Source organism: Lathamus discolor, chromosome 3, assembly GCF_037157495.1.
Source record: "Lathamus discolor isolate bLatDis1 chromosome 3, bLatDis1.hap1, whole genome shotgun sequence".
In the NCBI taxonomy this organism is placed as follows: domain Eukaryota; kingdom Metazoa; phylum Chordata; class Aves; order Psittaciformes; family Psittacidae; genus Lathamus; species Lathamus discolor.
This window is the reverse complement of record NC_088886.1, coordinates 1,194,098-1,221,651: the sequence shown is the minus strand read 5'-3', so window position 1 is coordinate 1,221,651 and position 27,554 is coordinate 1,194,098. Positions and strand designations below refer to the sequence as shown.

The window sequence follows — 27,554 nt, the reverse complement described above, 5'->3', positions numbered from 1 at the left end:
CTCTTGAGACCATAACAAACTGAAGAAAAAGAGACAAAGTAGTCCGCATCCTTTTGGCTTGGTCTTTTATTCATATGTATAAATAGGAAGCTTATGAATAATGGAGGTCTAAAAATCTGTTAGCATTTTTGCTGTTCAGAAACATATGATTAGCATTGCTCTGACTCCCAATAACGATATTCTTGTTCTCAGAGGTCACTCTTTAGATCTGCACAACTGTCACTATATTTCTGGGTGTAAATAAGGCAAAATATACATTAGAGAAGCAATATGACGCACACCAAAGCACTACCTCCTTCCTGTGTGCATAGTGCTATGCTTGCAACTGCTAATAGTGTTAAACAAACGCTTCTGCAGGTCTGTGGTCATAGGCAGGTTTGTTCATTTTCTCCTACTTCTGAATACACAAAACTCCCATAAAGATCCCTTGGATGCAGGGGAATCTCCCCAGAGACCCCTTCCTCACTGCAGCAAATTAAACCCTGGCCAGCAGCAGTGATTTCAGTCATCCCACACAGGGCTGGACTAACTGTTAACGTAGAATCCCAGCCTGTTTTGGGTTGGAAGGGACCTTAAAGCTCTTCCAGCTCCAACCCCTGCCACGGGCAGGGACCCCTTCCACTGGAGCAGCTTGCTCCAAGCCCCTGTGTCCAACCTGGCCTTGAGCACTGCCAGGGATGGGGCAGCCACAGCTTCTCTGGGCACCCTGTGCCAGCGCCTCAGCACCCTCACAGGGAAGAGCTTCTGCCTAAGAGCTCAGCTCAGTCTCCCCTCGGGCAGGTTCAAGCCATTCCCCTTGGCCTGTCCCTACAGGCCCTTGTCCCAAGCCCCTCTCCAGGTTCCCTGCAGCCCCTTTAGGCACTGGAGCTGCTCTCAGGTCTCCCCTTCAGGAGCCTTCTCTTCTCCAGGCTGCCCCAGCCCAGCTCTCTCAGCCTGGCTCTAGGGCAGAGCTGCTCCAGCCCTCGCAGCAGCTCCGTGGCCTCCTCTGGAACTGTGAAAACAGGGATTTTAAATCCCTGCCTTCATTGTACTCCCTGGGTCTCTTCGTGACCCTTCTATGGTTTGGTACTGCACAGCTACTGGGATGGGAAGAGGTCTCTCTGGCTGGAACCACCTCTCACTCTTCATTTTGTACCCGTTTCAGTTTTACTTTCAGACCAGCATTTCTCTGACATGGGGACTCCTGCAGTCTGGGCTCCTGACCAGATGAACCTGGGATTCCCAGGTGAAAGACAGACTTTTGGGAACAGAGGCTGAGACAATTCTTGCCATAGCAGTCTTGTTCTTATTTATAGACATTCCTGCCTGATCTATCCATTATTAACGTGTTTAGAGCAAACACCCCCATCTCTGCAATCCCCATATGTATATAACACATGCCTCGAAGGACTAGATGCTGCTTAACTGCTCTGATATTTGCTTTCACTGGCACAGCAATTTGTGAATAAGTTATTTAATAATTACTGTGTAATTAGAGTTCTGCCGATCCCTGATGAACTGAAATCCACAGACAATGCCTATCAAATGAATCATTACAAATCTCTATAAATTACATGGTGAAATGTGCCAATGTCATGATGAAACTCATAAAATGTCTACAATTCCTGTAAAAGGAGACTTAATTGAGGCTGCAGTTATGTCTGCACATCTCTGTGCAGAGTTTAAGGAGGAGCACACTGCAAGATTGCACTTCCAAGGGAAATAGAGCACCACATAATGCTACAAGTCAGAGGAAACAAGAGAGGAACACAAAGGTGAACCATAATGCGGACTATTCCAGTTACAAATGAGTCACTGAGAAGTACAACTGCTTTTCATTTGGTACAGAAGTGTGTTGGAAAACAGGTAGAACAGGAGACGAATACTGCCTGGCTAATCTATAGAGCAAGTCGTTGTGCCAACACTCAGAGGAAGGAAACGCATTTATTGCCTGGGGAGCTATTAAAAGCTGAGATCAAGGAACAGAAGTCTGCTGCAAATAGCCTACAAGAAAATAGAATCTCCAAGCACACACATCAGCAGGCTAAAATAACAAAATGTGCTTCTAAACGGATTCACTTATCATCTCCCGCAAGGGATTTGGGTCTATCAGGCTGCGAGAGCTGTTGTCAGACTTGATAGCTTCTCCCTGTTCAAGGCAGTGAAACCTGAAATACTAGATTAGCTATTATTTCTGTGTTGGGATCCTGCCTCAGAAGATCCCACCCGAACCAACAACGAGTCCCTGCTGGCGTCAGATGGGCTTCTCTGCTCCTGCTTCCAATGCAGGATCAGCACAACTCATTAAGGGAAGTGTCACGCTGCAGCTCAGAATCTTGTTGCACAGATGAACTGCTATTAGCATATTATAAACATCATGTTAACATGCAAGAGCTGAACACAGTATTTCTGGAAACAGAAATACCTTCTCTGCTCTTCTCGATAACCAAAGCACCTAAACCCGGCTGGGCTAGCCCGGGCCTGGACCCAGCTCCTTGCAGTTGCTCCGCAGTGCTAAGGATGATTACACTGACCCTTCTCACTGCTTTAATTACACGTAAAACAAACTGGCTGCTTCTAACATATTGAAAAGGAAATAAATCTGCACCTGCACAAACAGGGATGCTGTTCTTACACAGAAATCAATAAAAAGCACCTGAAAGACATCTAGAAGTGTGAGTCTCTGAGAAGAGGACGTGAAGCAGGGTTAGACCCAGGGCACTTGTTTTCATTAATGCCAACCACACACCCCACTAGTTAAACAGGATAATAAAATCAAGCCAGCACTAAATCCCTGGGTGAAACTGGGTTTGTTCAGCTTTCACTGGGGTGTTCACTGGAACAGCAGAAAGGGAATTTTATGCAAGAGCTGCGTCTTCTTTTTTGACTTGGTTTTTTGTACAGAGCAGACCAGAGGCTTTCGGTTCATTTCCTGAACACTGAGGACAAATCCCTGTGATAAACTCGCTAAGCTTCACTGCCAAGATAATTTTGATTATGTGCCCCTCCGCTCTGTATTGAAGACTGATGCAGAACCAGCTGTGTAAGGGTTAGAAATCCTCCTCTCTCAGCCTGGGGAACGCATGACAAATTCATACCCACTCATTTTTGGACCAGCTTCATCCTTAGCTATATCATTAAAACAGTTATTATGAGATGCTCAAGGCTAAGCTGGACGGGGCTTGGAGCAACCTACTCTAGTGGAGGCAGGTTGGAACTGGGTGAGTTTTAAGGTCCTTCCAACACAAACCTGTCTGTGGTTCTATCATTCTATGACTTCTAATGTGTAAGAAAAGTTCCAGGAAAAAAAATAATACAAACAGGGTATTGATGCTTTCAGTCCTGAGAACTGTATTCAAAGCAATGCAGCTTTTAGGGTATTTTTTTATAGCAGCTATTGACAGAGACCATAAAGAGCTGAGCTTCCTTTCTTGCACCAACCCAGGCATGTTTCGAAGATGCTGGTCTGCTCAGGTCAGACATCGAACTGTGGACCAATAATTTACAGAGCCCAGGAGCAGCGACTGCTGGTTGAGAGCAAATGCTGAAAGGTCAGGAATGGGTCTTTCGTTTGGAAGCAAAAACAGACTGGCTGCAAAATTCCTTTAGGAGAACTGTGGGACTGATGGGCAATACACTGAAACTGAGACCGGGTGGTGAAAAACAGTGCAGCAGAACTTCAATCCTTTTTTCACATTACATCTTCATCTAGAAATCTGCATTTAGGGAAAGCATTTTGTTAGGTTGCAGAAAGTCCTATTTTGCTTCAAAATGCCAGTGACTTAGTCATTAAAGTTCTATTTTATACCAAACATACTTTATACAATATACTGCTTTGATATTACCAGGAAACTACTTTTTAAGCCCAACTCTAGATGAAGAACCTGGCTGAAGAACACAAAGACATGCGCAGAACTTCCTTTGGCTGCAAAATCATGGTTTAAAAAACATTAAAGTCTATTGATTTAGATAAAGCATTGTTGGATCCTGATTCCGAAGTTTCTTCTGCCTGACAGGCATTTTCTCATGCTCAAAGCTCTCTGGGAAGCTCAGCAGCAGCCTTAGCCAAGAAAAGAGGCTGGTGAGGATGTACATTTCATTGGATAGATAAATAAAAGCTGCACATACTGGGGCTGCGATAAATAACAGCTGCTATACTGGATTGTCTTAGTTTTCAATGGGGTTACTTCACGAAATTTGTTGCTTTCTTCCTCACGTCCCAATAATTTAAACATTTGATTCTTTTTCTCCAAATAACGTTTAAACTGAACAAATGGACAGGATTTAAATGACCAAGTTCTCAGTTTGTGTTTTACCTTTGAGTAACGTTGGTAAATCTAAATCTTTCCCAGTCTAAAACTCTGGTTATCTTTTCACAGGCCAATTTAGAAGAAAATTATCTACAACAGTACCAGCATCCTACCACAGTGACATTTAGATCACTGTTGTAGGTGCTCCATAGCAGGACATTTTAAAGTCAAGATATCAGCTTTGCTACTCAGGATAATATCTTTGGGGAAAAAAGTGTGTTTCTGAAAAATCCATCCCAAGTCTTTTTCATGGAGTGTTTCTAATATTGTCAGCACTATCTAAGCATCTGATGCTAATGGGTTTTGCCTGAGGTTTGGAAAAGTCCTGAGAAAAGGAAGCTTTTATACTCCATTTATTATTTAAAATCCAATCATCAACGTACCAACCAGTAGGTGGAAGGATAACACTGAGTTCTCTATTTTAGATGCTTATTTAAATACCTCAGCATTTTGTGACTTACGTGGTTAAGTTCAGAGGTTAATTAGTGTTTGCAGTGTGGGCTCACTGAAAACCCTCTCATTTTGAAAGCTCTACATCTACTTTTAGCTTTCTTTCTGCCAAAAAAAGAATTATTTTCTTCTTTCTCGTTTGCTTCAGTTCACCAACTGTTCAGATGCTCAGGAACATGCAGCAGCTCTCAGGGAAAGCTAAATACAAGCTGTGGACACCATCTCCAGCTCTATGTTTTTTTGGTAATCTCTAAATTAAGAGGACACTTGACATGGTAGGAGCACACAGGTTTGCAAAGAAACTTTGCTTGCTTTCAAGCAACCGCTTTTGTTAAATAACCTGGAATTTCTTTGCTAAATTATCTCTGTTACAGCATTTTCCAACCTGTTGGACTTTCAGTGTAAATACTGAAATCTTGGGTTTAAAATGGATTCCATGACATTCATTGATCAATAGATAATTCCCTTTTGAAGCCCCAGGAGCTTTGGTTTTAACAACTTCTCACGAAGATAACTTGTACACTTAATAACAGTTGAACAAAGTGCTTTGCATTAAGTTTAGAATTTGCCACTGATTAGCGTAAGTCAAAGCTCTCTTGGGCTTGTTTAATGAGGAAACTTCCTAATACACCTTCTCTGGATGAGCCAATACTTCAATAAGCCTCTTTTCCTTTAGAAGACTGACAGTAATCATCCTTAATCTCTTGACATAGGGATTTTCTCATCCTTTGTTTCCTCTCACCCCCTTATGAACCTCCTCCTCCATTCTTCAAAATACCTGAGGCCAAGGCCAAAGCATTGTACAATGCTCCAGAATTGCGGAATGTATTTATATCATTATGTTATCGCACGTCTGGTTTCCATCCCATTTGTCAAGTGTGGTATCCTTTGGATTTTACATTTTTCTCCAAGGTTTTCTACCCCTGGAGAGGAAGAATGAGCTCAAGAAGAGCTCCCCACCCTGATCAGGACGTGGGCAGCTGCTGCCTTCAGCAGCTAAGTTCCATGGATGACCCTGAATGCATAATCATCATAATGAACTGAGCCCCATGATGGACATTTAGTCATGCTTCTACACGTGCTTCAAGCACTTTGATTTATCAGCTCAGAAAGAAGATGTGTCTAAACATTGTTAGCTATGGTTATAACTGCAAAATTGGAGGATATAACAACACAAATGTAACTCAACATAATATAAAGGCAACTTCATTAAGGACCCAACGCAAAGATCACTGGAGCTTTGGTCTGGTTTTTTTCCCCTGAAACACAGATACTCTCTCAGGCCTTTAAAGTTTCTCCTAAATGTCAAGCAGATACACATGTTCCTGGCTTTGCTCAGACGGGGTATTTCTACCTTGTCCAATCACAGTCTCTTATTGCCATATAACTCATAATAAACCTCTAGCTGGAAAATGGATTTAGAGAAAATTTACCCTTAACTCTCAGTAACTGTGACCTGGAGCAGCAGTTGGCATCCGTACGGAAAGATTTGAAACCCAACATCTAAAAGAATTATTACAACTTACATAAATGGAGGATTTGGCCATTTGTCTTATTTTGTATGAATAAAAGAATTGAAGGTGCCGAGTTCTGAACTTTGGATGGATTCCAGATCTGTTCCCTGTCCATCCTGAGACACGGAGGAAGAGAACAGCTCAGGACAATGACTGTCCCCCCAGGGGCAAGACTGGAAGGGTGGCCTCCAATGAAAAATCAGGTCTATGGTACCAGTTCTCTGCACTGTGATGTCTACAGGAGACACTGGGCTTGATCCAAACCTCATTAAACCAGTGAATGTCCTCTGACTGACTGCAGCAGCCTTTGAGTAGGATCCTAATCAGTGCAAGATTTTTTGTGTAATTTTTAATACGTATATAGTTACATACATTTGCTGGCATTTATTTGGTGTAGAGCAGCCTGCCTGGCTGAGCCATAACACTGAACCATGCAAATTGGGGCTGGATTTGCTTTGCAGGCTAGTATTTGAGAGATCAAATAATAAAATCTTTCTTAGGTAATTGGACAACAGCTGAAACTGTGGACACAAAGGGAATTTCCCTGGAGAGTCCCTATCTTCCTAGAAATGTCAAACTTGGTAGGCCAGGCAAAGCTATTGAGCTAAAACTTAGCAGAAACCTGTCACATATCCAAATACATTAAAATACCATTTCTTAGTCAATAAAATGACAGTGCTGAGCTTAGCAGTGATACCAAACTCTGTGGACTGAAGACAACCCAAGCAGTTTTCACACTCAAAGCCACGAGAGTTACTGGAGATAAGGACTCCAGCAGCAGCACCAGCCTTGTCCGTAGGAAACATGGGAAAACTCCAGTGGGAGTCAGTGCCAGGGAGGTGCAGCCCAAACCTTGTCTGCTTCAGGAGGATTTCATTCCAGGCAGGATAGCAAACGCACCTCCTGAAGGAGGTTTTGAGCTGCAGCTGGGGCCATGCTCATGCACAGGGGAGCGCATCCAACTGAGTGCCAGCAGCCAGACCTGCAGCACTGCTAACTGAGCTCCTACCAGGCCCCTGCGCTGGATGGCACCTTCCCTCTAAACATGGGTGCAGAGAGGCTGAGATTAAGAAATTCACATCCCAGCTCCTGTGCAAGTTTGGGAAAAAGAAAAATGCAATAAAGAGGGGGAAAAAAAGGCAAAGAAACTAAAGCTTGCTAAAGCTTGCTAAAGCTGAAGGAAGAAGCGCGTACAGGAACTGCTACTGTTCAGCTAGACTCACTTCAGGAGTATGAGTGCTGCTCAGGTGTCAGACACCATGAAATCCCCATGTTAAAATGGTGATGGAAGGGTCCCTGTCCCAGCAGCTTGGCCACCCGATCACCACTGCTGTTGACAATGACAGTGCAAACACGTGTGTATCGCTATGCGAAGTAACTCACTTTGGATCATTCCCTTGCTTGTTTCTGGAGAGGTTTTTACGAACTTGGATACAATCATTTTGCCATGGCACGGCCCTTCCCTCCCTCTGCCCAGATCTGATATCTTCTTACTCCTGAGAAACCCTGCTCTTTCTTTTTCCCATGGAGACTATGATGGATTGAAACTGGCTTCAGCTGCAGTAAGGAAATGTTTGGTTTCAATACAAAGGAAAAGTTATTAGCACAGGAAAGAAGCATGACTATAAAATGACTGTAATGGTGGAGGGTCACCATGGATCAATGGGGAGCGGGTCCAACAACTGCCGGGAGCGATGACCAGCATCGTGAGTGTGCACTTGTTCAGATGACTGAGGTGATCTTGGAAGACCTCTAAAGCCTGGTTTTCCTTTGATTTTCATAACTTGGCACAGCAGGAGTCACTGCTGGGGAATTACCATGAGAAGTGGTTGCCTGTACCCATATTTAGAAGAGGTATCATAGCAAGAATAAGATACCACTCTGCAGATACCTCCAATATCTCTGGGTCTTTGATGTGCCGGTAGACATAGCCAACGCTACTACAATTACACATAGTGCCACTGAGAAATGTGTGTATTATTACACATTATGTGCAATTTACAATGAGTTAGTGTAAGTTTTTGGGAGCCTATTGTTGGTTTTTTTTTCTGCATTTCAGACCTGAAACCTAATATATTAAAAATATTAAGACACCAGTTTAATTAGGAATCTTGATGTAGGGACCAGGACACAATGCAATCAACACGTATAAATTGAGGGCACGGTCTGGCGCTTCCTGGCATGTAGAAATGTTTGAGACAAGATTATAAGCATGTTGCACTAACCGTAAGTTCACAGTTGGATGCTTATTCAATAAAGTAGTTCTGTTTAGCTGCAGCAATTAAATTAGTACAGAAAATGCTAGCACATCTCACACACACCTTGCTCCGCTCCTTCTCCTTCCAAATGTCGCTACTGACCTTTTCTGCAGCTCTTCACAATTTTTTATGGTTTTGAATAATTACTGACAATATATCTAAGTTTCAACCTGAACATCAGTAACACCTATGGATGTTATAACCAGCATTTAATGAAAGTTATTTCTTTGGCAGCTATTGGTAACAGATATGAATGCTTCCTCTGTATTAACAGTTTTTCTTAAGAAAGGCAACAGTTACCAGACAAGTAATTTATATCATTCCTAAAAATACTAGAGAATGTAAAAGAGGTGCTCTTTAGGAAATAATAATACCTTTACCTAAGAACACACACACATATATCTACTGGGGAATCTTAGAACCACAGCATAGTTTGTGTTGGAAGGGACCTCATCAATTCTAACCCCCTGCTACGGGCAGGGACCCCTTCCACTGGAGCAGCTTGCTCCAAGCCCCTGTGTCCAACCTGGCCTTGAGCACTGCCAGGGATGGGGCAGCCACAGCTTCTCTGGGCACCCTGTGCCAGCGCCTCAGCACCCTCCCAGGGAAGAGCTTCTGCCTAAGAGCTCAGCTCAGTCTCCCCTTGGGCAGGTTCAAGCCATTCCCCTTGGCCTGTCCCTGCAGTCCCTTGTAGTAATTTATGCCAAAAAGCTCTTGGGCTGTATTGCACCAATGCAATCAACAGTTTAAAATACACTCTGAAAGAAGACATCAACACCTAGTTTTTAACATTTGTCAAGTAACATGATGATCAAATTATACTTAACCTTACATTTGACTGTGAAATTTTACAGGCAACCATTAACTGCTATCACTTCCCCCCCACACACACCTGAACCAGCACATATGTTCAGCTATTATTGCCAACAGAATAAAATGTAAGTAGCATCGTGCTAGAGAAAATTCTCCCTGTAGGATTAAGGAGTCCACATTTAATATGCTGCTTCCCCGGGATTTTTTAATGTTTTAAGTAACATTTTTTTCTAGGTAACATTAATGCAAACTATGAGCAGGGAAAAAACTGCCATATGATCTTCATTCCCAACTGAAATCTAGCTCACCACCTTCTGGAAACCTCTCCTTGTTTTGACTACGTTAAAAAAATCTCAGTATAAGACATTTCATCTTGGTCTTTCAATCAAACCCCTGAGCTAATGTCACCCCCGTATTTCATTCCATGAGGTCAGGATCAGACCCAGAGTTCAGTATTTTCTATCAGTCTTCTGCTTCACACATCCCATCCCTTTCATGATGGAGACATCTATTTTTATGATTTATAACAAAGTACTTGGTGCTTTTATGATGTTTCCAACCTCTGCATCTCAAAGTACTTAAGGGTGTCTACGTAGTACCTCAAAAACATAAAACTGATAAAATCGTGGCAGCGACTAGGAGACGGTTTCAGCTCTGCTCTGTTTGAAATTAAACCAAACCTTCATTTTACCTTCTCTGAATTGCAAATACACCAAATAACTCTCTGCTTCTGGCATAATATTCCTCTGTTTTCAGTTCCCGCATTTCCTGTTTACAACAAGTGCAATGTTTCCACTTTGCTGATGATTTCTCAAATAGTGAATAAAATGGCAGCAAAGGCTTCATGCTATTTTCTGCTTATTATGTCTCCTCTGCAGTAATTCAGCATATCTTGACAATACAGATCATTTAAGAAGCGTATTCAGAAGAAAGTTGCATGGCTAGAAGGCAATAACCCCAGGACATAAGCAGCTGCAAATCTACATTTCCACCCAGGAAGAAATATCTTTATGCAGATAAAAGCATGTAGGGTATATTCTGAGTTTTGTCTTTCAGTTTTATCACTATTAGAACAGATCAGCACCAAAGTTCAGCTATGAACATCTTCGGCTGCCACTGACAGATGGCAACTGTGAAATACTACAAATTCACAGATATAAATATCTTTTAGGCAGGACATTTGAGACCCATTTTTAACAACCTTCATGCTAAAAACCTTAACGCTTTGCTTTGCCTATTACAACCGTAACCAAAAGATTTCACTCCAAGTTCTCTGCAACTGGTCTGTACCAGAGACCAGCAACCAACGACCTGACCCGTGAGCAGGGCTCTGCCACCCTCCAGGTCCCCAGCTCAGTACAGTCCTTGAAGCTTGCTGAAAAAGTTCATAGCTTTATTTACAGTGCTTCCTGTGCTCCGATATTGCTATTCTGAGCAGAAATATGTCATGCTAATTCTGCCTCTACACTACGACGGCGGGTTGGGTTTAGTTGGGTTTGATAGATTCATAACTCGTTGATACCACCAAAATGTGCCATCACTTCCAGAACAGAAACCCTCCGGCAGCACGGAATAAAGAACGCTCTGCATCATTTCCCAGTACTGAGGAACTCGATGGTATTTACACACCTTGTGAGGAAACGGGGAGGAAAAACACACACTCCTCTTTTTGCCTTTTGAATCCTTGCATGTGGAAACAAACAACCATGAACATTTGCCACATGTCCACGTTACTTACGGTTGAGAGGCAGGCTGGCATTGGTCGTCCCTAGCTTGTTGGCAGCGACACATGTATAGTTGCCAAAATGCTCTTCTGTCACATTGGTAACAGTAAGAAGTGATCTTGTGCTATAATTTTTAATAGTGATTCCTTGTTGACCATTGATCAGTCTAGAAAGCAAAAAGAAAATGTCTATAACTCATATACCACAGCAATGATTTTCTTTTTTTCTTTGTCTTTTTAATCTTTTTCTCTCCTGTTTTTCTAGATATATCTGGTAGCACAGTAAACTGTTTGCAAGCTGCCAGCATAGTCTGTCAAGCAAAATTACCACAGCAGCAGATAGGAGAACCCATGGGGAACACTGAAGCTGTGGGGTGTTGAGAGGAAGAGGTTCTGTCTGTGTGCCCTACAGTCGAAATGATGACTGACACTCATAGCCCTGCCTGGCCATTGGATAGGACATAGCTCTCGGACGAAGAGCTTAGATTTTAAACCGAGCAAACCCAACTGGATATTTAAATAGCCTATTTTGGGGCAGAAAATAGTAATGGTCAGTGTTTCAGAGAGTGTTTTGTCAGGCTCTGGAGACTGCTGGTGTTCCTCACACACCTCCAACTGATGGCAGATGAGGGTTAGGTAACTAGAGATTAGACTATGTAGGATTGTGACCACAGTTTGTTTTACAGGCCTCTACAGCTACAAATTAGACATGCAGTTAGGAAAGATGTGTTCAGCATCCTGAGACAGCAACCTGAGCAGGAACCAGCGAATGGAGTGTGGGAAAAGCCAAACCAGGGCTCTTTTCACCCCAAATTTCATAGGGACTGTGCAGTTTCAAAGCCAAGTCAGAAGCAGCACTGCTGCACTGGGGCAAAGATGGACAGCTTAAACTTTGTTTTAAATAAACCACGTTTGATCAAAAATGGAGATCAGAAGAGTAACCACATTATTAAAATACAAGCTCCAGCTGATTTATTACTCATAATTCCTCGTATCTCCCAGAAGAAGCAGAGTTCCAGATCAAGTATACAATTTTTGTTTGATATACTGAAAGATATAATCATACATCCTGTGAATGAATGCAATCTTCCGGCATTCTGTCTAAAACCAGTTCAAGTCTATCATTACTTGCAGTTCTGCACAGTGGACTGACACTTCTTATCGTTACATGAGTGCCTCTGTTCCACTTGGTCACTATATGCTGCTCCACACGCAGGGGGTTTCTCTTGCCTGGGCAGCTTGCGCTGCTTTAAAAGACTCAGGTCTGCTCTGCACAGCCCATGGCTGGGCAGAGGGCATAGCATGTGCCATGGACACACGTGGTTTTGCAAGATGTGAAAAAATAGGACTGAAATGCCTGGTTTGGGGTGAATGCTGCAATTAGAACATTCATCTTTTGTCCAAAGGTTTGTGTTTCCACCCTATGGATATGGATGTTTGATGAACCAACGACTGGGCAGCCGTGTGAGGAAAGGCTGAGAGGACTGGGCTTGTCCAGCCTGGAGAAAAGAAGGCTCAGGAGAGACCTTGTCACCATGTTCCAGTATTTAAGAAGGTGGCTACAAAGAAGATGGAGACTGCCTTTTTGCCATGGGACAACTTGTAAAGACGAGGGCTGATGGGCACAAGTTACTCCTGGGGAGATTCTGACTGGACACAAGGATTAAATTTTTACCAATGAGAACAACCAGACACTGGAATAACCTCCCCAGGGAAGTGGTGGATTCCTCAGCACTGGATACTGTTGTGATTCAGCTGGAAAGGGTGCTGGGTCATCTAGTCTAGGTCATGCTGTGCCAAGAGAGGTTGGATCAGGTGATGCTTGTGGTCCCTTCCAACCTGGCATTCTATGATTCTCCTTCTAAAACTACCAATATCTGTCCGTCTTTTTCTGCCTCTCCTGCAGTAAGATCCAAGAGCTCCCCCTGGTTCCAAAACCCCCTCTGCTCTGATGCTCCAAGCCAGCACTCCATGACAGCGCTATCAGTGTGGTGGCTCTTGGTAGGGGAAGGCTGAGCAGGCAGGCCCTGAGCACCACAGACCAGTTACTTGCTCCAGCAACAGGGCAGATGCTTTCCTCCGGGTGCCCCTTCCCCACTTGAGCCACAGCCACCATCCCTTCCTGCTGTGTTTCGGGGTGTGAATCCCATCATCCCTTCTCCCAGGGAATCATAGAGTACGGAAGCAATAGCTTCTCTTCCACCTATGGCTTATTCCTACCATCTGTTTCCAAGCTACCTCCGTCCTTTCAGCCCGTAACTGCAGTTTGAACTACAGCATCTCTATTTTACAGCTGTAAAGGTTTAACTCAATGGGGTGCTGGGATTTCTGCCATACCCATTCCCTGTTAGAGATGAAACTGTATCAAAACTGAGCTGCATCTGCTCAACGTGATCTGTTGCCTTCCCCAGGCTGCCAAAAGGATGAGAACTGGGAGTGCCTGTTGGGTTTTCTCCCCCTCCTTCCCCTTCCAGTGCTCCTGCCATGCAGCTGCGGCAGCATCACCTTCCCTCCATGTCCCCCCTGGGAAGAGGCTGACACTGGGGGCCCAGAACTGGAATGGAGTAAATGGGATGGGATAGATGTGCCTATCAATAAGCCACACAATTAACAGACCGAGGAGTCAGCATTAGTTAGCATAAACTCAGCAGTTTTGAGGATTCCCATTTGCAGATGTAAGAACCAGATGCTTTACTTTCAAATTACTCCTGTGTGCTGCTCTGCTTTGCTTGGTGACTGAGCACAGCGTTTATGACTTGTCTGGGTTCTACCAAGTTATTCTAAGTTTACCAAGTTATTTTAAGTGCAGCCACCCTAGAGATTTCTTCACCTTAGTAGTTCTAAAGGGAAGAGTGATCTCCTCTTTACTTGAGAGACTATGCATCCAGAGAAGCTCATGCATCATTGCCAGCCCTGAGGGGTACCTTTGGTTTCATATTTGAATACCTTCACATTATTATGATACATTAAGCCATTCTAATGAGGTTTGTTGTTTCAAACCTGAGTCTTGTTTGCTTTATCAAGGATAAAGGAGTTCATATTTTTAGACGGGTGACTTTTAAACTTCCTCCCTGTGCCTGTTTAATCTCTGAGATCTAATTTCTCCTTAACCCTATAATGCATCACACTTGAACTCAGTGGAGCTCAGACACTGGGAATGAGTGCAGCGAAGCCGTTCTCCTTTCTGCAGGAAAGCCTTGCACAGCTTTAGAACCACACATATTCATAATTTTAAGATGCTTTTACTAGCTTGTCCTCCAATTTGCGCTCCATTCCCAGCTCACCCAACCCTCTCTGGGCCTGTGGAGCCACCCAGCAGCTCCCACGTGGAGCTCAAGGTACTGCTTTTGACAGATAAAGTGCTAAATGGTTGGAAACCTGTCCATGGGACCTCTCCTGGCCTTTCCCAGGTACAGGAGGAGAGTGGAGGTGATGTGCCTGCCTGGCTGCGGGGCTGTAGGCTCCTCACCTTGCCCTTGGCCAAGGAAGAGGATCTCAAAGCAGCGAGCGCGCCAGCACTTGCAGAGGATTAACAAAGAGCAGCTCTTGCGAGCTCAGTGATTAGGCAGAATTAGTCCTGCCAGCTCTCTGCCTCGCAGACAAGCTGGTTTAACTGACTGTAGTCTGCGACTGCTTTTATGTTTACTGTTAATGGCTATTTTACGATGAGATGATCCCTGGAGTCGGGAAATTGTGCGTTTGGATATACATTAATCTAAGTAACAATGATACAGTTTAAAGACCCAAAGGGCTTGTTGCAGACACTGAACATATACTTTAGGTTTCAGTTTTAACTCCTGCTGTTCATTTATTCAACAATTACAAAACCCCCCACAAACCACCCAGAAAGGTCCCAGTCTAAAAAGGAAGAAAACAAAGGTCCCCATCCAAGACTAAGTGAAGAAAACGAGATTCTCTCTATGCTTTTACCAGAAAATAGAGCAGGGTGTGCACTAACAGTATATAAAGCTAGTCTTGCAGTGTGTCTGCCAATCGGTGACATACCTGCTACTCTGAACTACCTGTGAGGGCTGACTCCTCTCAGTGCTGCACTAAAACAGCGCCTGAGCTGTCCAAGGCTCATTCTGTGCTGGCTCCACCACCCAGAGGTTAAGAGGATATATACTGGAGGAAAAAGCAATGTTTTTCCTCTTTCCTGTAAGCAGTGGAGGTTCAGGGACCCCCAGTACCTTTGTACTGATGTCTGGCACATCTGCCAGCAACAGCGTAACAAAATAGGATGTGCATAATGTTTGAGCAGTAAAACACAACAGGACAATGCATTTCTTGCTGGTTATAGCCAGCCTCAGGTGATACCCGCACTGAAACAGAAAACAGAAGGCACAATTTTGTTGTCCTGAAGTGCTCTGCTTAGGCTTTCCTGCTGCTCACAGTGAGAGGAATTGGTCAATCTTATAAATAGAAAGGCGATTATCACACTGGAAAAGGCAAATTGAATCGAGAGTGTTAAACACTGCCCTACATTACTTTGTACATAAAATATGTTTCTGCTGCAACTTCCTCCAACATGTGCACAACATAACTTGCATTGTTGGAAATAGATGCCAATGTATTTCACCAACAGAAGAAAAACATTCACTGTTATAGATAGTAAAGATCAGTTACAGTGTTTTACAGGACGATTTAGGGTATGGTCCATAGTTAGGACTGCTCTGAAAGTCACAAAGAAAGAGGAGCAGCTACAGCCTGTGAAGGGGAGCAGCTGGCCAAGGGGAAATGAGCTGACAGATGGCTTTCTATGAAAAATGGTTGTTAATATTCTCACATCAGCTCCCAGGTTTAATGGGATGTTTGAGCTGAGAAACCCAGCTCTCGGAAACTGGGAAATTCCAGAAGCTGGAAGGCGCATCTGGACAGTCGCTTACAAGACACACCATCCACTTGCTTTTGCATCAATGTGCAAACCTAACAGAAATAAGCTCTTAGGTAAAGTAAGAGCCATAAGCCAAAGTTTTCTATCCAAAAAGGAAAATGCCTGCCTATTTAATGAGGTGGGGTTTAAAATTCTGCTGATTATGGTTACACAGCACTAATGGCCTGGGGGTTAAGCCGACTAAACAAAACCAAAGCACATGGTCAGTTTCTGGGGTTCAGGCAGAGTGCCCCATGGATGCTGTGATGGGCAGCAGCTCTGTGGACAATAAACCTATGGCCTAAACAAAGAGTGGCCCAACTGGGAGAAAGTTCATCCCCATGAAGGTTTGGTTGAAAGTCTTGCTTATGAAGGAACCAACCTTTACAACCACAAATCCCCAGCAGGACACGTATGAAGATGGATGGGGTTTTAAACAAGAAATAAATAAATCCTTTCAGTAGAGTTTTCCAGTGCCTTTCTGGTTATCATACCCAAAAGGTTGCAATTGCTGAAGCATATTGAAAACTTAGGCTCATTATCGCAACACTCCCTATCACAGCCCAGCCAAGGACATCCTGCTAACACCTTTAAGAGCACAGAACCTACAACCACAAGGAAACCAAGAAATTCCCCCCAAATCCACACACAGCAAGGCTGCTGGAAGCCAACACCTCTGTTGGCTCTGGCTGCTTTAAACTGCCGTTTAAAGCTTGGCACTGATTTCAGGACAGCCTGATGGTCACATCATCACAGGGGGCAGGGCCAGCCTGGTGGTCTCCTCTCTCTTCCACTCTGGTCCCCAGCATCCCCAGCAGCACGAGGGGGTTGGCGAGCACCGGCTACTTACTTCCTCTCTCCTTTGTACCACTCAAAGACCGGGGCAGGAACTCCTGCACCTTCGCACCGTATCAGGCCGTTCCCTCCAAGCACCACACCGCTGGATTTAAGTTCCTGAATTGTGGGGGCAACTGAAAAAAAAGAATTGTAAAACGGACATTTGCATCTCCATACGCAGACCGCTCCACGCCGCCTCTCTGCAGCACGCTCTGTGTTACTCTCTGCCTGGCGCGTGGTTTCCAGCTTGAGTCACATTCAATCACGTTTTCTTCCAGCAGTGTAAGAATTATCCCACACGGCAGATTCTGAGATATATTCTGTGTATCTGGTGTAAAAAAACACAACTGAGACATGAAGACATATCAAGCCCATACTGAAAAAAGCCGTTCATCCGACTCAGTTACTCAACATAAAGATTAACTATTTATGAGTGTTAGTGTCATACAAGATGTATCTAAAACATCAGAATCACAAAGAAAGCACATGAAGAACTGGCTGAGAGGCTTGGTCAGGAGGAGCCCCTGAAGCCAGGGAAGGGATGGCAGCGCCCAGGGCCCAACATAAAGAAAGGACCAGCACCACTTATCGTCATGGAATTCCAGCCTGGTTTGTGTTGAAGGGACCTCAAAGCTCCTCCAGCTCCAACCCCTGCCAGGGGCAGGGACCCCTTCCACTGGAGCAGCTTGCTCCAAGCCCCTGTGTCCAACCTGGCCTTGAGCACTGCCAGGCATGGGGCAGCCACAGCTTCTCTGGGCACCCTGTGCCAGCGCCTCAGCACCCTCACAGGGAAGAGCTTCTGCCTAAGAGCTCAGCTCAGTCTCCCCTCGGGCAGGTTCACGTCTTCTGCAAATGCCCCATAAACCCTGTTTGGCTCAGACAGCCTTTTAGCTCTTGTTTTGCATATTGAAAGAACAAACTTACCTTCACAACTATGAACCAACCACAAAAACAATATACCAACGTGACTTTTCCCCTGTTGCACTGGATACAGAGTTGTTTCAGTAAATATATCTTATCTTTTTAAATAGCAAAGATTGTAAATAGCAATGAACATCTTAAACAGTAGTACAGATACAAAAACAGATAAAAAGTGATTGTCAGTTTTTCCCCATGCCATCAAAAAGCAACAGTAAGCTGAGAATAAACCAGAACAAATTCTTCAGGAAAGATTATCAAAGGAAAGGCTGAACAACAACTGCCTTCTCCCTGGAATTTCTTTTACATCTCTGGTTTTAAACAATAATTTATGTGCATCATAAAAGCGCCATAAAAACCAAACCACAGAACTTGTAAATAACAATCTGTTTATTTTTTCCTGAGCAGTTTTCCAGATGTTGCTTTAAGGTGTTTATGTACATATAAAATGCTGACTGCCTCTCGGCTGCTTCTTCCACCCCCTCTCCCATCGCTCACGTTAAGAGACCGTAATCTTTTACGGGAAGCAGCCACAGTAAGGAAACCTCAGAGCTCTGAAGGAGCAGTGTGACAGACAGGTTCCTGGCCTGGTGGGTCAGGTCCATCGCACACCCGTCCATCATAAACACCACCCATGGCTGCTGTTCCAGGTGTGTTGGACATGGCACAGAAATCCAGCTGTTACAGCCAGGGACAACAAGCGTGCACTCTTAGCACCTACACACAAGCCTTGATGTTTACCAAAACCATGTAAGGATGTTTCGGGTGGGATTAAACAGAACTGGTTCTTCTTTGCCCATCACTCATGTCCTGCCCCAAATCAAGCAGACAGACAGAGTATAGTCTCCCACAGCCGGCAAACACACCCCTGCCTTCAACTTTTTCTTCCATGATTACATCAAACCAGTCCACGAATTTCTAAACTCCTAACCAGCAACATGAAAATTTCAAGTAGATAATAAACATAAAACTGATTTGCAAGACTACTTCTCCATAAACTGCATAGGAAAACCATCAGACATATTTGTTACCTCATAAAGATAACAATAACACATAAAGCTTACTCCTTCCTGAGAAATGAAACACTTCGTGCAGCCAAGACATTTAAAGAATAACTTTGAGTGAGACTGATAACATGAAGAGCTGCGAACAGGTCACATTTTGTCTTTGCTCCTACAGCACCATGTGGCACCAACATCTACTGAGAGCACCACTAACCTCATAGGTCAGCTTCAAAAGAATTAGAACTAAGAATGTCCAAGATGAGCCACACAAACCATACAAAAGCATCAGCTGAATGATGATCAGCTCCTCCAGCCCCAACCCCTGCCACGGGCAGGGACCCCTTCCACTGGAGCAGCTTGCTCCAAGCCCCTGTGTCCAACCTGGCCTTGAGCACTGCCAGGGATGGGGCAGCCACAGCTTCTCTGGGCACCCTGTGCCAGAGCCTCCACGCTTTCTCCCATAACCATGGAGTGGGTCCCTGGGAAGCGTTGTTGCAAGAGGCTTTATTTTTCCTGCATTATGCAAAGGGAGTGAAAATGTTTGGGTTTGGGGTTTTTTTCCTAATTGAGAGTGGGCAGGATTATTAGCAAAAAGCCTGAGTTTGAAGTGAAGGTACCACACTGCAGGCACACTGCTCAGACAATATTGAATCCTCAAGAGCCGAGCAGAAAGAGCAAATAAAACACCACCAAAGGCCTGAGTCACATAGAAGGTTCTTGTCTAAAAAGTGCCACCTTCCCGCTGCTCAGTGGGACCTGCTCACCTTTCACTGGGTGTTCTGCGGGTTTTGGGGGACTTCGGTTCGGTTTGCTTTAGCTGTTTGTTTTTTAAATAAATCACTGCTAATAAATTCATAACTCAAATTATCCATAAAGCAAAGAGCTTGCCAATGCTTTTTCCTGCAGGAGCCCCAGGCACTGTGCTCCCAGTGCAGCTGGGAAGGGGATGCTGGCTGGATCCCAGCTACAAATCACGATTCCAGGCTTTGCTGTCTGCTGAGACCTAGGTTTGTTTGGAAAATATTGGAAAACTTCTGAAAAGGAAGGCTTTTTAGATCTCCCTTTCAGGATTTCAGCTTCTGCTTGTTCACAATAAACCTAAAAATCAATATTCCCTGCTCTAGGAAATCCCTGGTTAATGCGGGGATGAAAAAGGAAACCAAAGACAGCTTGGAGTCACCATTCTCTCAGATTTCCCCTTGTCAGGTCGTTTTCTTGTTTGTACTATAAAAACAAACTGTGATTCAGGCACGTTTCTGATGCACTGATTAGCTACATGCTGAGCACAAAACCATCAGCCCCTACTGCTCACAACAGTGCGGAAGGCTGAGTAACTCCAGATGAAAATCCACACCTAAATACCTGCTGCTCTCGGAGCCAAGCTTTGTTTTGGAAAGGGACAAAGACGTAGGAAGAGATTTTCAGGTCTCCGCTATTTCATATTTTTTTTTAATGATTTCCATGTGATCATTTAAAGACTCATTTCTGAGAAGACATTTGTGATCTGCTCCTGTTGCTGTCAGTTGTGCCGCATAGAGCTGCTTGCTTCTGCTGCTGGGGCTGCACGTGTGTTCTCCTGCGTCAAAGATTCTGAGATTACAACAATGAGCAGGAATACTTTATTGATCAACATACATGTCCTTTTGCAAAAGGAAAGCTCATTTATTATGTTAACAAGTGGTCACAAGGTTCAATTTAATTCTGCCTTCACTGTTAGCCGATGTATACTGGTTGAGATCTCATCTCAGTCTCCCCTCGGGCAGGTTAAAGCCATTCTCCTTGCCCTGTCCCTACAGGCCCTTGTCCAAAGCCCCTCTCTAGTTTCTTGTAGCCCCTTTAGGAACTGGAGCTGCTCTAAGGTCTCCCTGGAGCCTTCTCTTCTCCAGGCTGGAGAAGAGTTCCTACAGCGGCATAGGGAATCAACAGCAAGGAGAAATTCTGGCCATCCAGGAAAACATTTTCATTCAGGAGTTTAATAATGACTTAAACCATTACAGAAAATCATTTGGCATCATTAATGATGCGGCCCTGCTCCATTCAGCTGATGGATTAAACAGATGCTAACAGAAGTCCTGAGTGGACAGCAGAAGGCAGGGGATAGATACAGATGGAAACAAGCTTGAAGAGCTGATGAAAGTTTAAAAAGGTGAAAGAGCAGCTTTAATCCATTATAAATAAAGTAACTACAGCTGGGAAAACAGTGGGAAAACCAGAGAAATGTTCAAGAGTCAACACAAAAGAACCCAAGGCCAAAGGGAAGCACACGCAGGTAAAAGTCCAGCAAGCATTCCCTCCAGCTCAGAAGGTTTTCCCTTCCACAAGTTAGACGGGAAGAGATTCCAGTCATTTTGCAGAGACACTGACGTGCTTCTGCATGCGTGCAGAGCACTTCATTGTAAATAACTATAATGAACACACGTGTGAGCAAGAGAATAACGACTTGTCTCCAAAGCATAAAGCATCAGTGGAGAGTGAAGCACTTACCTGGAAGATCCTACGGGAGGGAGGGAGGAAGGCGGTGAGAGCCATATTGCTCCCAAAGGGAAGGAACTTGATAGAAAAGTTACTGCTCTGACGCAAGACATAAGTAATTTGTAACAGTGATGTTAACAAGAGAACCTCCCATGAGACTAATCATTATAAATGTATTTGTCATTTTTATATCTCCTAAAGAATGGTTACATAAACTCACCAAGAAAAAGATATGATTCTCGGTATGTGTTAGCAGTACCAGGCTTTAGTGACGCACGTGTGCGGGTTTACTCTCCCTGTGGTAGAGCCTCATTCCGTCCTCTCCCACAGCTCATCCCTGCAGAGCAGAGCACTTAAAATAAATGCTTAATTTCTGACTTGAAAATAAATTACTGGAAATTGTTCATATCAATTTCTCAAAGATGTGTAAGTGCTTTGCTAGGAAAGGCTTTCTCAAGTGGGTGCTCAGAGGCTCAGCTTAACTGGAGTTATACTAATGCCCTTTCGCGTCTCTTCCTACATGAAATGGCTCAGGAGGTAAAGCTGTTCTTGACCCAAAATACATATTTATTACTCCAACGAAATACATATTTATGTGTTCTCACCAGAAGAGCAGGACAGGAGATGTGTTCAAGCTCAGGTTGGAAAGGGCTTGGGGCAACCTGCTCTAGTGGAAGGTGTCCCTGCCCATGGCAGGGGGTTGGAACTGGATGAGCTTTGAGGTCCTTCCCAACCCAAACCATTCCATGAAAAGCACCATGGAGACAGGAGAACAACATAGCATAAGCAAAAACACTGATGGAACAGCTGAGTTGCTCCTGTACCACAATCAAATACACTGGGAGTTCATCAGACAACTCACTTGGTGCAGCGTGAGAGCCTCGGGCTGGACCTGTTGGATGTCTGGGGACAGATGAGCACCACATCAAGTGCGTACGCATGCTCCGATGCATGCACATCCTCTTTAATTTTAGTGGAGCAATCGAAGTTTCAGTAAATACCCCTGTTAAAGTCTCATATGAGGGTGCTGAGTGCTCACTGCACTCCATCTCTCTCGCAGCGCGTTAATGAAGAAGATGTGAAAACGATCATCTTCACTCTATAATTACTTTCTGCTCAGCTGATATCACCAACATGTTTGCATGAGTCAGGCGCCTGTGCTGGGAAAACCAAATTGTACAACTTATGCTCCATCCCGAAACGATGCAGAGCTTTGCTGAATCTGCTTTCCCACCCAAATATTTTCATCTTGCTTGTAAATGTCTACAGGAAGAGTTAAAACAATGCACGCAGCACCCTGGCACTCGTACAGGCACAGAAAGCCTGCAAAGAACCTCCAGCTAGAACAGGTTTTTTCTTTTACCGCTTTAATGAGCTTCGGGACTCTCATGCACATTAGTTATGTTGCCCTAATTACTCATTATAATTCTAATGTGCATTTTATATTTAATTACAATGCTTATAAAGATTCGGTATGGACAGTAAATTATTATAACTAGCATGTGCATAATGATGATGAGCTGCATTTATTAACTTTTACACTAGCATTCAGGGCTGGCAACTTCCAATTTCACCTTTGTGATTAACCATATTGTCAGGCTGCACGAACAGTTTGGGGGCATTAATTGGAAATGTCAAAAAAAAGGAGTCTTCTTTTCCTGCTGATTTTCATCAGGTTTTAATTTGGCATCTTAACGTAGCCTTTTGTCAGGGAAATTGCTCTCTGGTGTGTTAAGATAAAGACTTCTGGGTAAGAGAACAGGTTTTCTGAGATCTCTTTTTTGCCTCAGAAAACCAGATATGAGCAATATTCAAATATATTAATTTATATATATATATATGCAAAGAGTTTTACCAATAAAGTAACAAATCTTTGCAAGGAAACAACATCACTGGTACTTTACATAAGCAAAATGATTTCCAAAACTCTACATTATTTAATTTCTCTAACTTATTCAGACTGCCAGCCCTACCTATTCGCAGCCTAATGGAGTGGTTTAAGAAGTGCCTCTTCATATCAGAAACTTCACGAGTGTGTGGCAACATTTGAGACATGCCTTTAACAACCACTGGGCTGAGCAACTTAATAAGCTCCTTTTTTTCCATCTTTTCTTGATGACTTATCAAAACCCACTGAATTCAGTGCGATCTTGATGTGCTTATATGCATTTATATGCAAACACACAAGGTACCACTAGGAATTCAGTTTAGCTCCTGCATTTCTAGATGCAACCCAGCATGCTTTGCCCTTTCCCTAGTCAGGCTTTAACTTCTCAGAACAATCTATTTAAATACTGATTTATGAAGCAATTCTGTAAACACCTTGTACCAGCCATCAGAAAACAGTCTCAAGCATTCCCTGTGTGTGATCTGGCACGTGGCACGGTGCAGCAGAGCATCTCCCTCAGCTCTAACAATCACATTGTAACAGGTCATCAAAATCTCTGGCTGCTGTGCAAGTCAAGTTTTGGCATAGAAAACCTCCCTGTTTTGAGAGGAAAGCTTAAAATCCATGGGTAATTGTGTGGGAGAAATACAGAACAATCAGTAACACAAAATAATACTTAATAAATAGTAGGCCAGCAGAGAGGCATTCTTAACAATAGGGTTTATGAGGATTTGAGTGATAAGGATAAGAAAGAAGAGGAAGAAAGTTGACAAAACCTCCCCTAACCAGCAAAGAGAACAAAGACCTCTGAGGAGCTACATACGAAAGCACAACTTAGTGCACAGCAGAAGACGTGCTTTGTTTTACTGCCCATTCTATTTCATCTTCCTGCTTCATCTATTTATTCCATCTGGTTTCCAACAATGCATTTTTCTAATCATCTTCCCTTTAAGGTAGCTTGTAAATGTAATTTATCCCCTGTTAAAGGAGCTGGCACTAGCGTATGGACACAAACTCTTTGAGCAGCTTGGTCACAGCATCCATGGGGTGGGCAGCTGCAGGCTCCACATCCCAGGATCAGTGTCTGGTGGTACCCATGGTGACCACATGGATGAGTATTTGTGCATCAGTATTTGTGCACCAAAAGGAGCGTGACCAGCAGGGTGAGGGAGGTGATCCTGCCCCTCTGCTCTCGTGAGATCCCACCTGGAGCACTGTGTGCAGTTCTGGTGTCCTCAACATAAAAAGGACATGGAACTGCTGGAACAAGTCCAGAGGAGGCCACGAGGATGATCAGGGACTGGAGCACCTCCCGTATGAAGACAGGCTGAGGAAGTTGGGGCTGTTCAGCCTGGAGAAGGGAAGCTGCGTGGAGACCTCAGAGCAGCTTGGGGAGGACAGCCAGGTCAGGAGCATCTCATATGAGCATTTACACAACAGCATCATACCCTCCCTTTCCACAGGCGTAATTGAAACCACAGTGAGCAAACATGAAACAAATCCTGCATTTGCATACAAGAGTTGGTAGTAATTTAGAAGGAACAGATGCACAAAACATAAATAGGGCTGTAAATGTTTGGAGTTTGGCGTTGTTTGATACGGTGGAGTTGGTTTTAATCTTTCATTGGCCAGCGAGGCTTGATTCAAATTTAACTGGAGTCAAAGTCTTTGTATTGACTTCAGCGGGCTTTGAACGAGGCCCAGAAAGAGCTGCAATAAAAGGATTTCAGTTTTCAAACCCAACAAAGTAAAAAACCCCACAACTTGAAAGAGCCAAAGCATAACACGGACAGCTCTTGTCACGTAATTCCTCCTTTTAGACACTATTCGCCTACAGCTGCAGTTCAAGGGAGAAGCTGCCATCAATGCTTTCTCATCAGCACAGAATCCATGTACAGGAAAAAATGTATGTCTTTGGGTAATGCTGAGCTACCTTGGGAAAGGAACATTTCCAGGTGAGTCAGGAGCACCAGCATGATAGGACATGTTGGGAAGAAGGATGTTATGCTGTCATCCCTGTTTGCCTAGGGAGCCAGGCATTCCACCCTAGCCATGTTCAGTGGCTTCCCTACAGGGACTCACACGCGAAACCTCCCTCCTCCACTGGTTCCTACTGGGAAAGCTTCCTCGCAGTTAACGTGCCATCACACTCTGCTGCAGTTCCTTTATCTCAGCAAGTTATTCAAATGTGAGTGGGGAGGTTAAAGGGGAAAAACGAGTAGCAGCATCCTGGAGTGGTACTAAGGAATGAGGAGGAGGAAAAGGGATGCTTTCATACATCTGATGCAAATCCAGAAGGAAGAGTTGGCTGGGAGCCTGAGTGTGAACAAACATGAGTGCTTTTACTTTGCTATTCCTCTCCCCCTAAGGAAGATAAAAGCAATGGACTTCAACAAATTCCAGGAATTACTAAGTAGATCTTTTGGCAGTAAAGCTAAGCAGAAAGTGAATTAAAGCAAGCTGGTAGTTTTCCAAGGAAAGAAAGTTTGGAGCAAAAATGCAAAATGCCTTAGAGCAGGTCAGCAATGCAGCAAGAGACCTACGAGTCCCACTGAAGCACACCCAGGAACCCAACAGCACAGAAGCAGGCAAGACAGGCTTGAGATAGAATCATAGAATGGTTAGGGTTGGAAAGGACCTTAAGTTCATCTAATTCCAACTCTCCTGCCATGGGGGCAATGCCATCATTGCCATTAAGGGCAATGAGAAACCACATCAGACATACAGCAACAGTCCTAAAGGCAAAAATCATCCCACTGCTCGGTACCACCCTCTGTGGTGCCTAGACCACTGAGACACCCATGGCAGTGTGCTCTGCACCACCACCCTTGTAGCTTGACCTGGAAAACACAGCAGTCATTAACCAAAACCCTGAATACCGGACCCGAAACAAAGCCTGGGGAGCCACATCTCCTTGGCCTGGCAAGGAGCCTTGGGGTGACGAATAGCTTTGGATCCTCAGCATGACGGTTTCTTCTCATCCATGTTTTTCACACTTGCACCCCTAAGTGCCACATGTCAAAAGCTGATGAACGTCAACACATGACATCTGCCTTCCCTGGTGATACACGGGAATGAGTGAGACAACGTGATTTGTTGTTGATGAATCTGTGGTAGCTGTTACCCTCCTTGGGTTATCTCCCAGGTACGAACACATCTTGTGACAGTTCCAGCATGTGTCTGGAGGCTGGAGACATGCCAGGCATCTGCCAATTCCTTCCAAACAACAGGCACCCAGGGCCCCGGCTCCCAGGAGCTCTCCCAACCTTTCCAAAGTCTCCAAAATCAGTTGTTTGGATGAAGTTTACTAGCCCCATCTGATGATTTGAGACAATTCGCTTTGAGAACCCCAGCCTGGTTTGTGTTGGAAGGGACCTTAAAGCTCCTCCAGCCCCAACCCCTGCCACGGGCAGGGACCCCTTCCACTGGAGCAGCTTGCTCCAAGCCCCTGTGTCCAACCTGGCCTTGAGCACTGCCAGGGATGGGGCAGCCACAGCTCCTCTGGGCACCCTGTGCCAGCACCTCAGCACCCTCACAGAAGAAAGAAGGCTGCTCTTTATCTACCGTAGGTTAAGCTTTATTTATCTGCTCCTGGCATGCAGTCCTGAAGGCTCACAAGTGACCAACCTTCCCTTCTGAGATGGTGGAGCAGAAAAGCAGGAGGAGCCACCTGACAACGGTGGTCATAGGAAAAGAAGCCAGTACCCCCAGAGGTGCTCAGCAGATACGTAACCTAGTGCAAGCCACCTGCTTTATGGGGCACCAGCAGGGTCTTAGCTCAAGTACCAGAAATCGGAAAGCAAAAGGAATTGGGATTAGCGGAGTAGGAAAAGACCATTTCATAGGGACACACTGCATCACTAATTGTAATCACTAACTCCCATACCTCTGAGCAAGCAATAATCAGCCACAGTTGAGGCATAGGAGATATTGGTCTGGAAAGTATTGCTGGAAGAGACTGTGCAGGTGCTCTTTCCCTGTTTTAAACTGAAGGGTGACAATTCAAATACAAGCATCTGCATCTGGACAGCAGCATCAGCCTGGCTCCTCAGGTCCTCCCCTGGGCTGCATTTTGGTGGTGTCCAGGATGCTGGGTTCTGATGCTATTAAGCATCAGAATAGTTCAATAACAGCAAATTCCTTTACTCATTTCCATAGATAAGCTGTGGTTAAGGCTTATCCACCATTTTTCAACACAATGAGCTAAAAAAGGGAATTCTACTCTTCTCAGCTTACAGTAGTGATGAAATCTGCAGGTTCCTGCTTAAGTGCAAAAATGAGGTAAGTACTGAAGCTGGATTTGGAATTCAAAAGTAATTTAAAAGACAGAAGCAGAACTTTTCTGCAGCAAACTTATCAGATGCTCCTTGGATCTGATTTGATATATTCTACATCCATAACAAAGTAGCTAGGTGAACTCACCAAAATGGTATTTCTGAGGACAGAACTCATTACTACTGTATAATAAATGGAAGCATAAGTCAGAGTTAGCACTGAACAGATTGTTTGGGGTTG

General features: G+C 44.2%; 1 protein-coding gene across 3 annotated transcripts in view; it reads right to left on the bottom strand.

The window, feature by feature from the left end:
* NEGR1 (neuronal growth regulator 1) overlaps positions 1-27,554 on the bottom strand; it is a 271,823-nt gene that overhangs the window by 44,797 nt on the left and 199,472 nt on the right. For 2 of the 3 annotated variants that reach the window (XM_065673034.1, XM_065673032.1), the window contains exons 5-6: positions 16,771-16,891; positions 11,063-11,214 (exon numbers count right to left, since the gene is read on the bottom strand). In XM_065673034.1, the coding sequence (XP_065529106.1) occupies positions 11,063-11,214; positions 16,771-16,891 (273 nt within the window). The remainder of the gene's footprint in view (positions 1-11,062; positions 11,215-16,770; positions 16,892-27,554) is intronic. The other variant, XM_065673033.1, reaches the window with a different exon arrangement.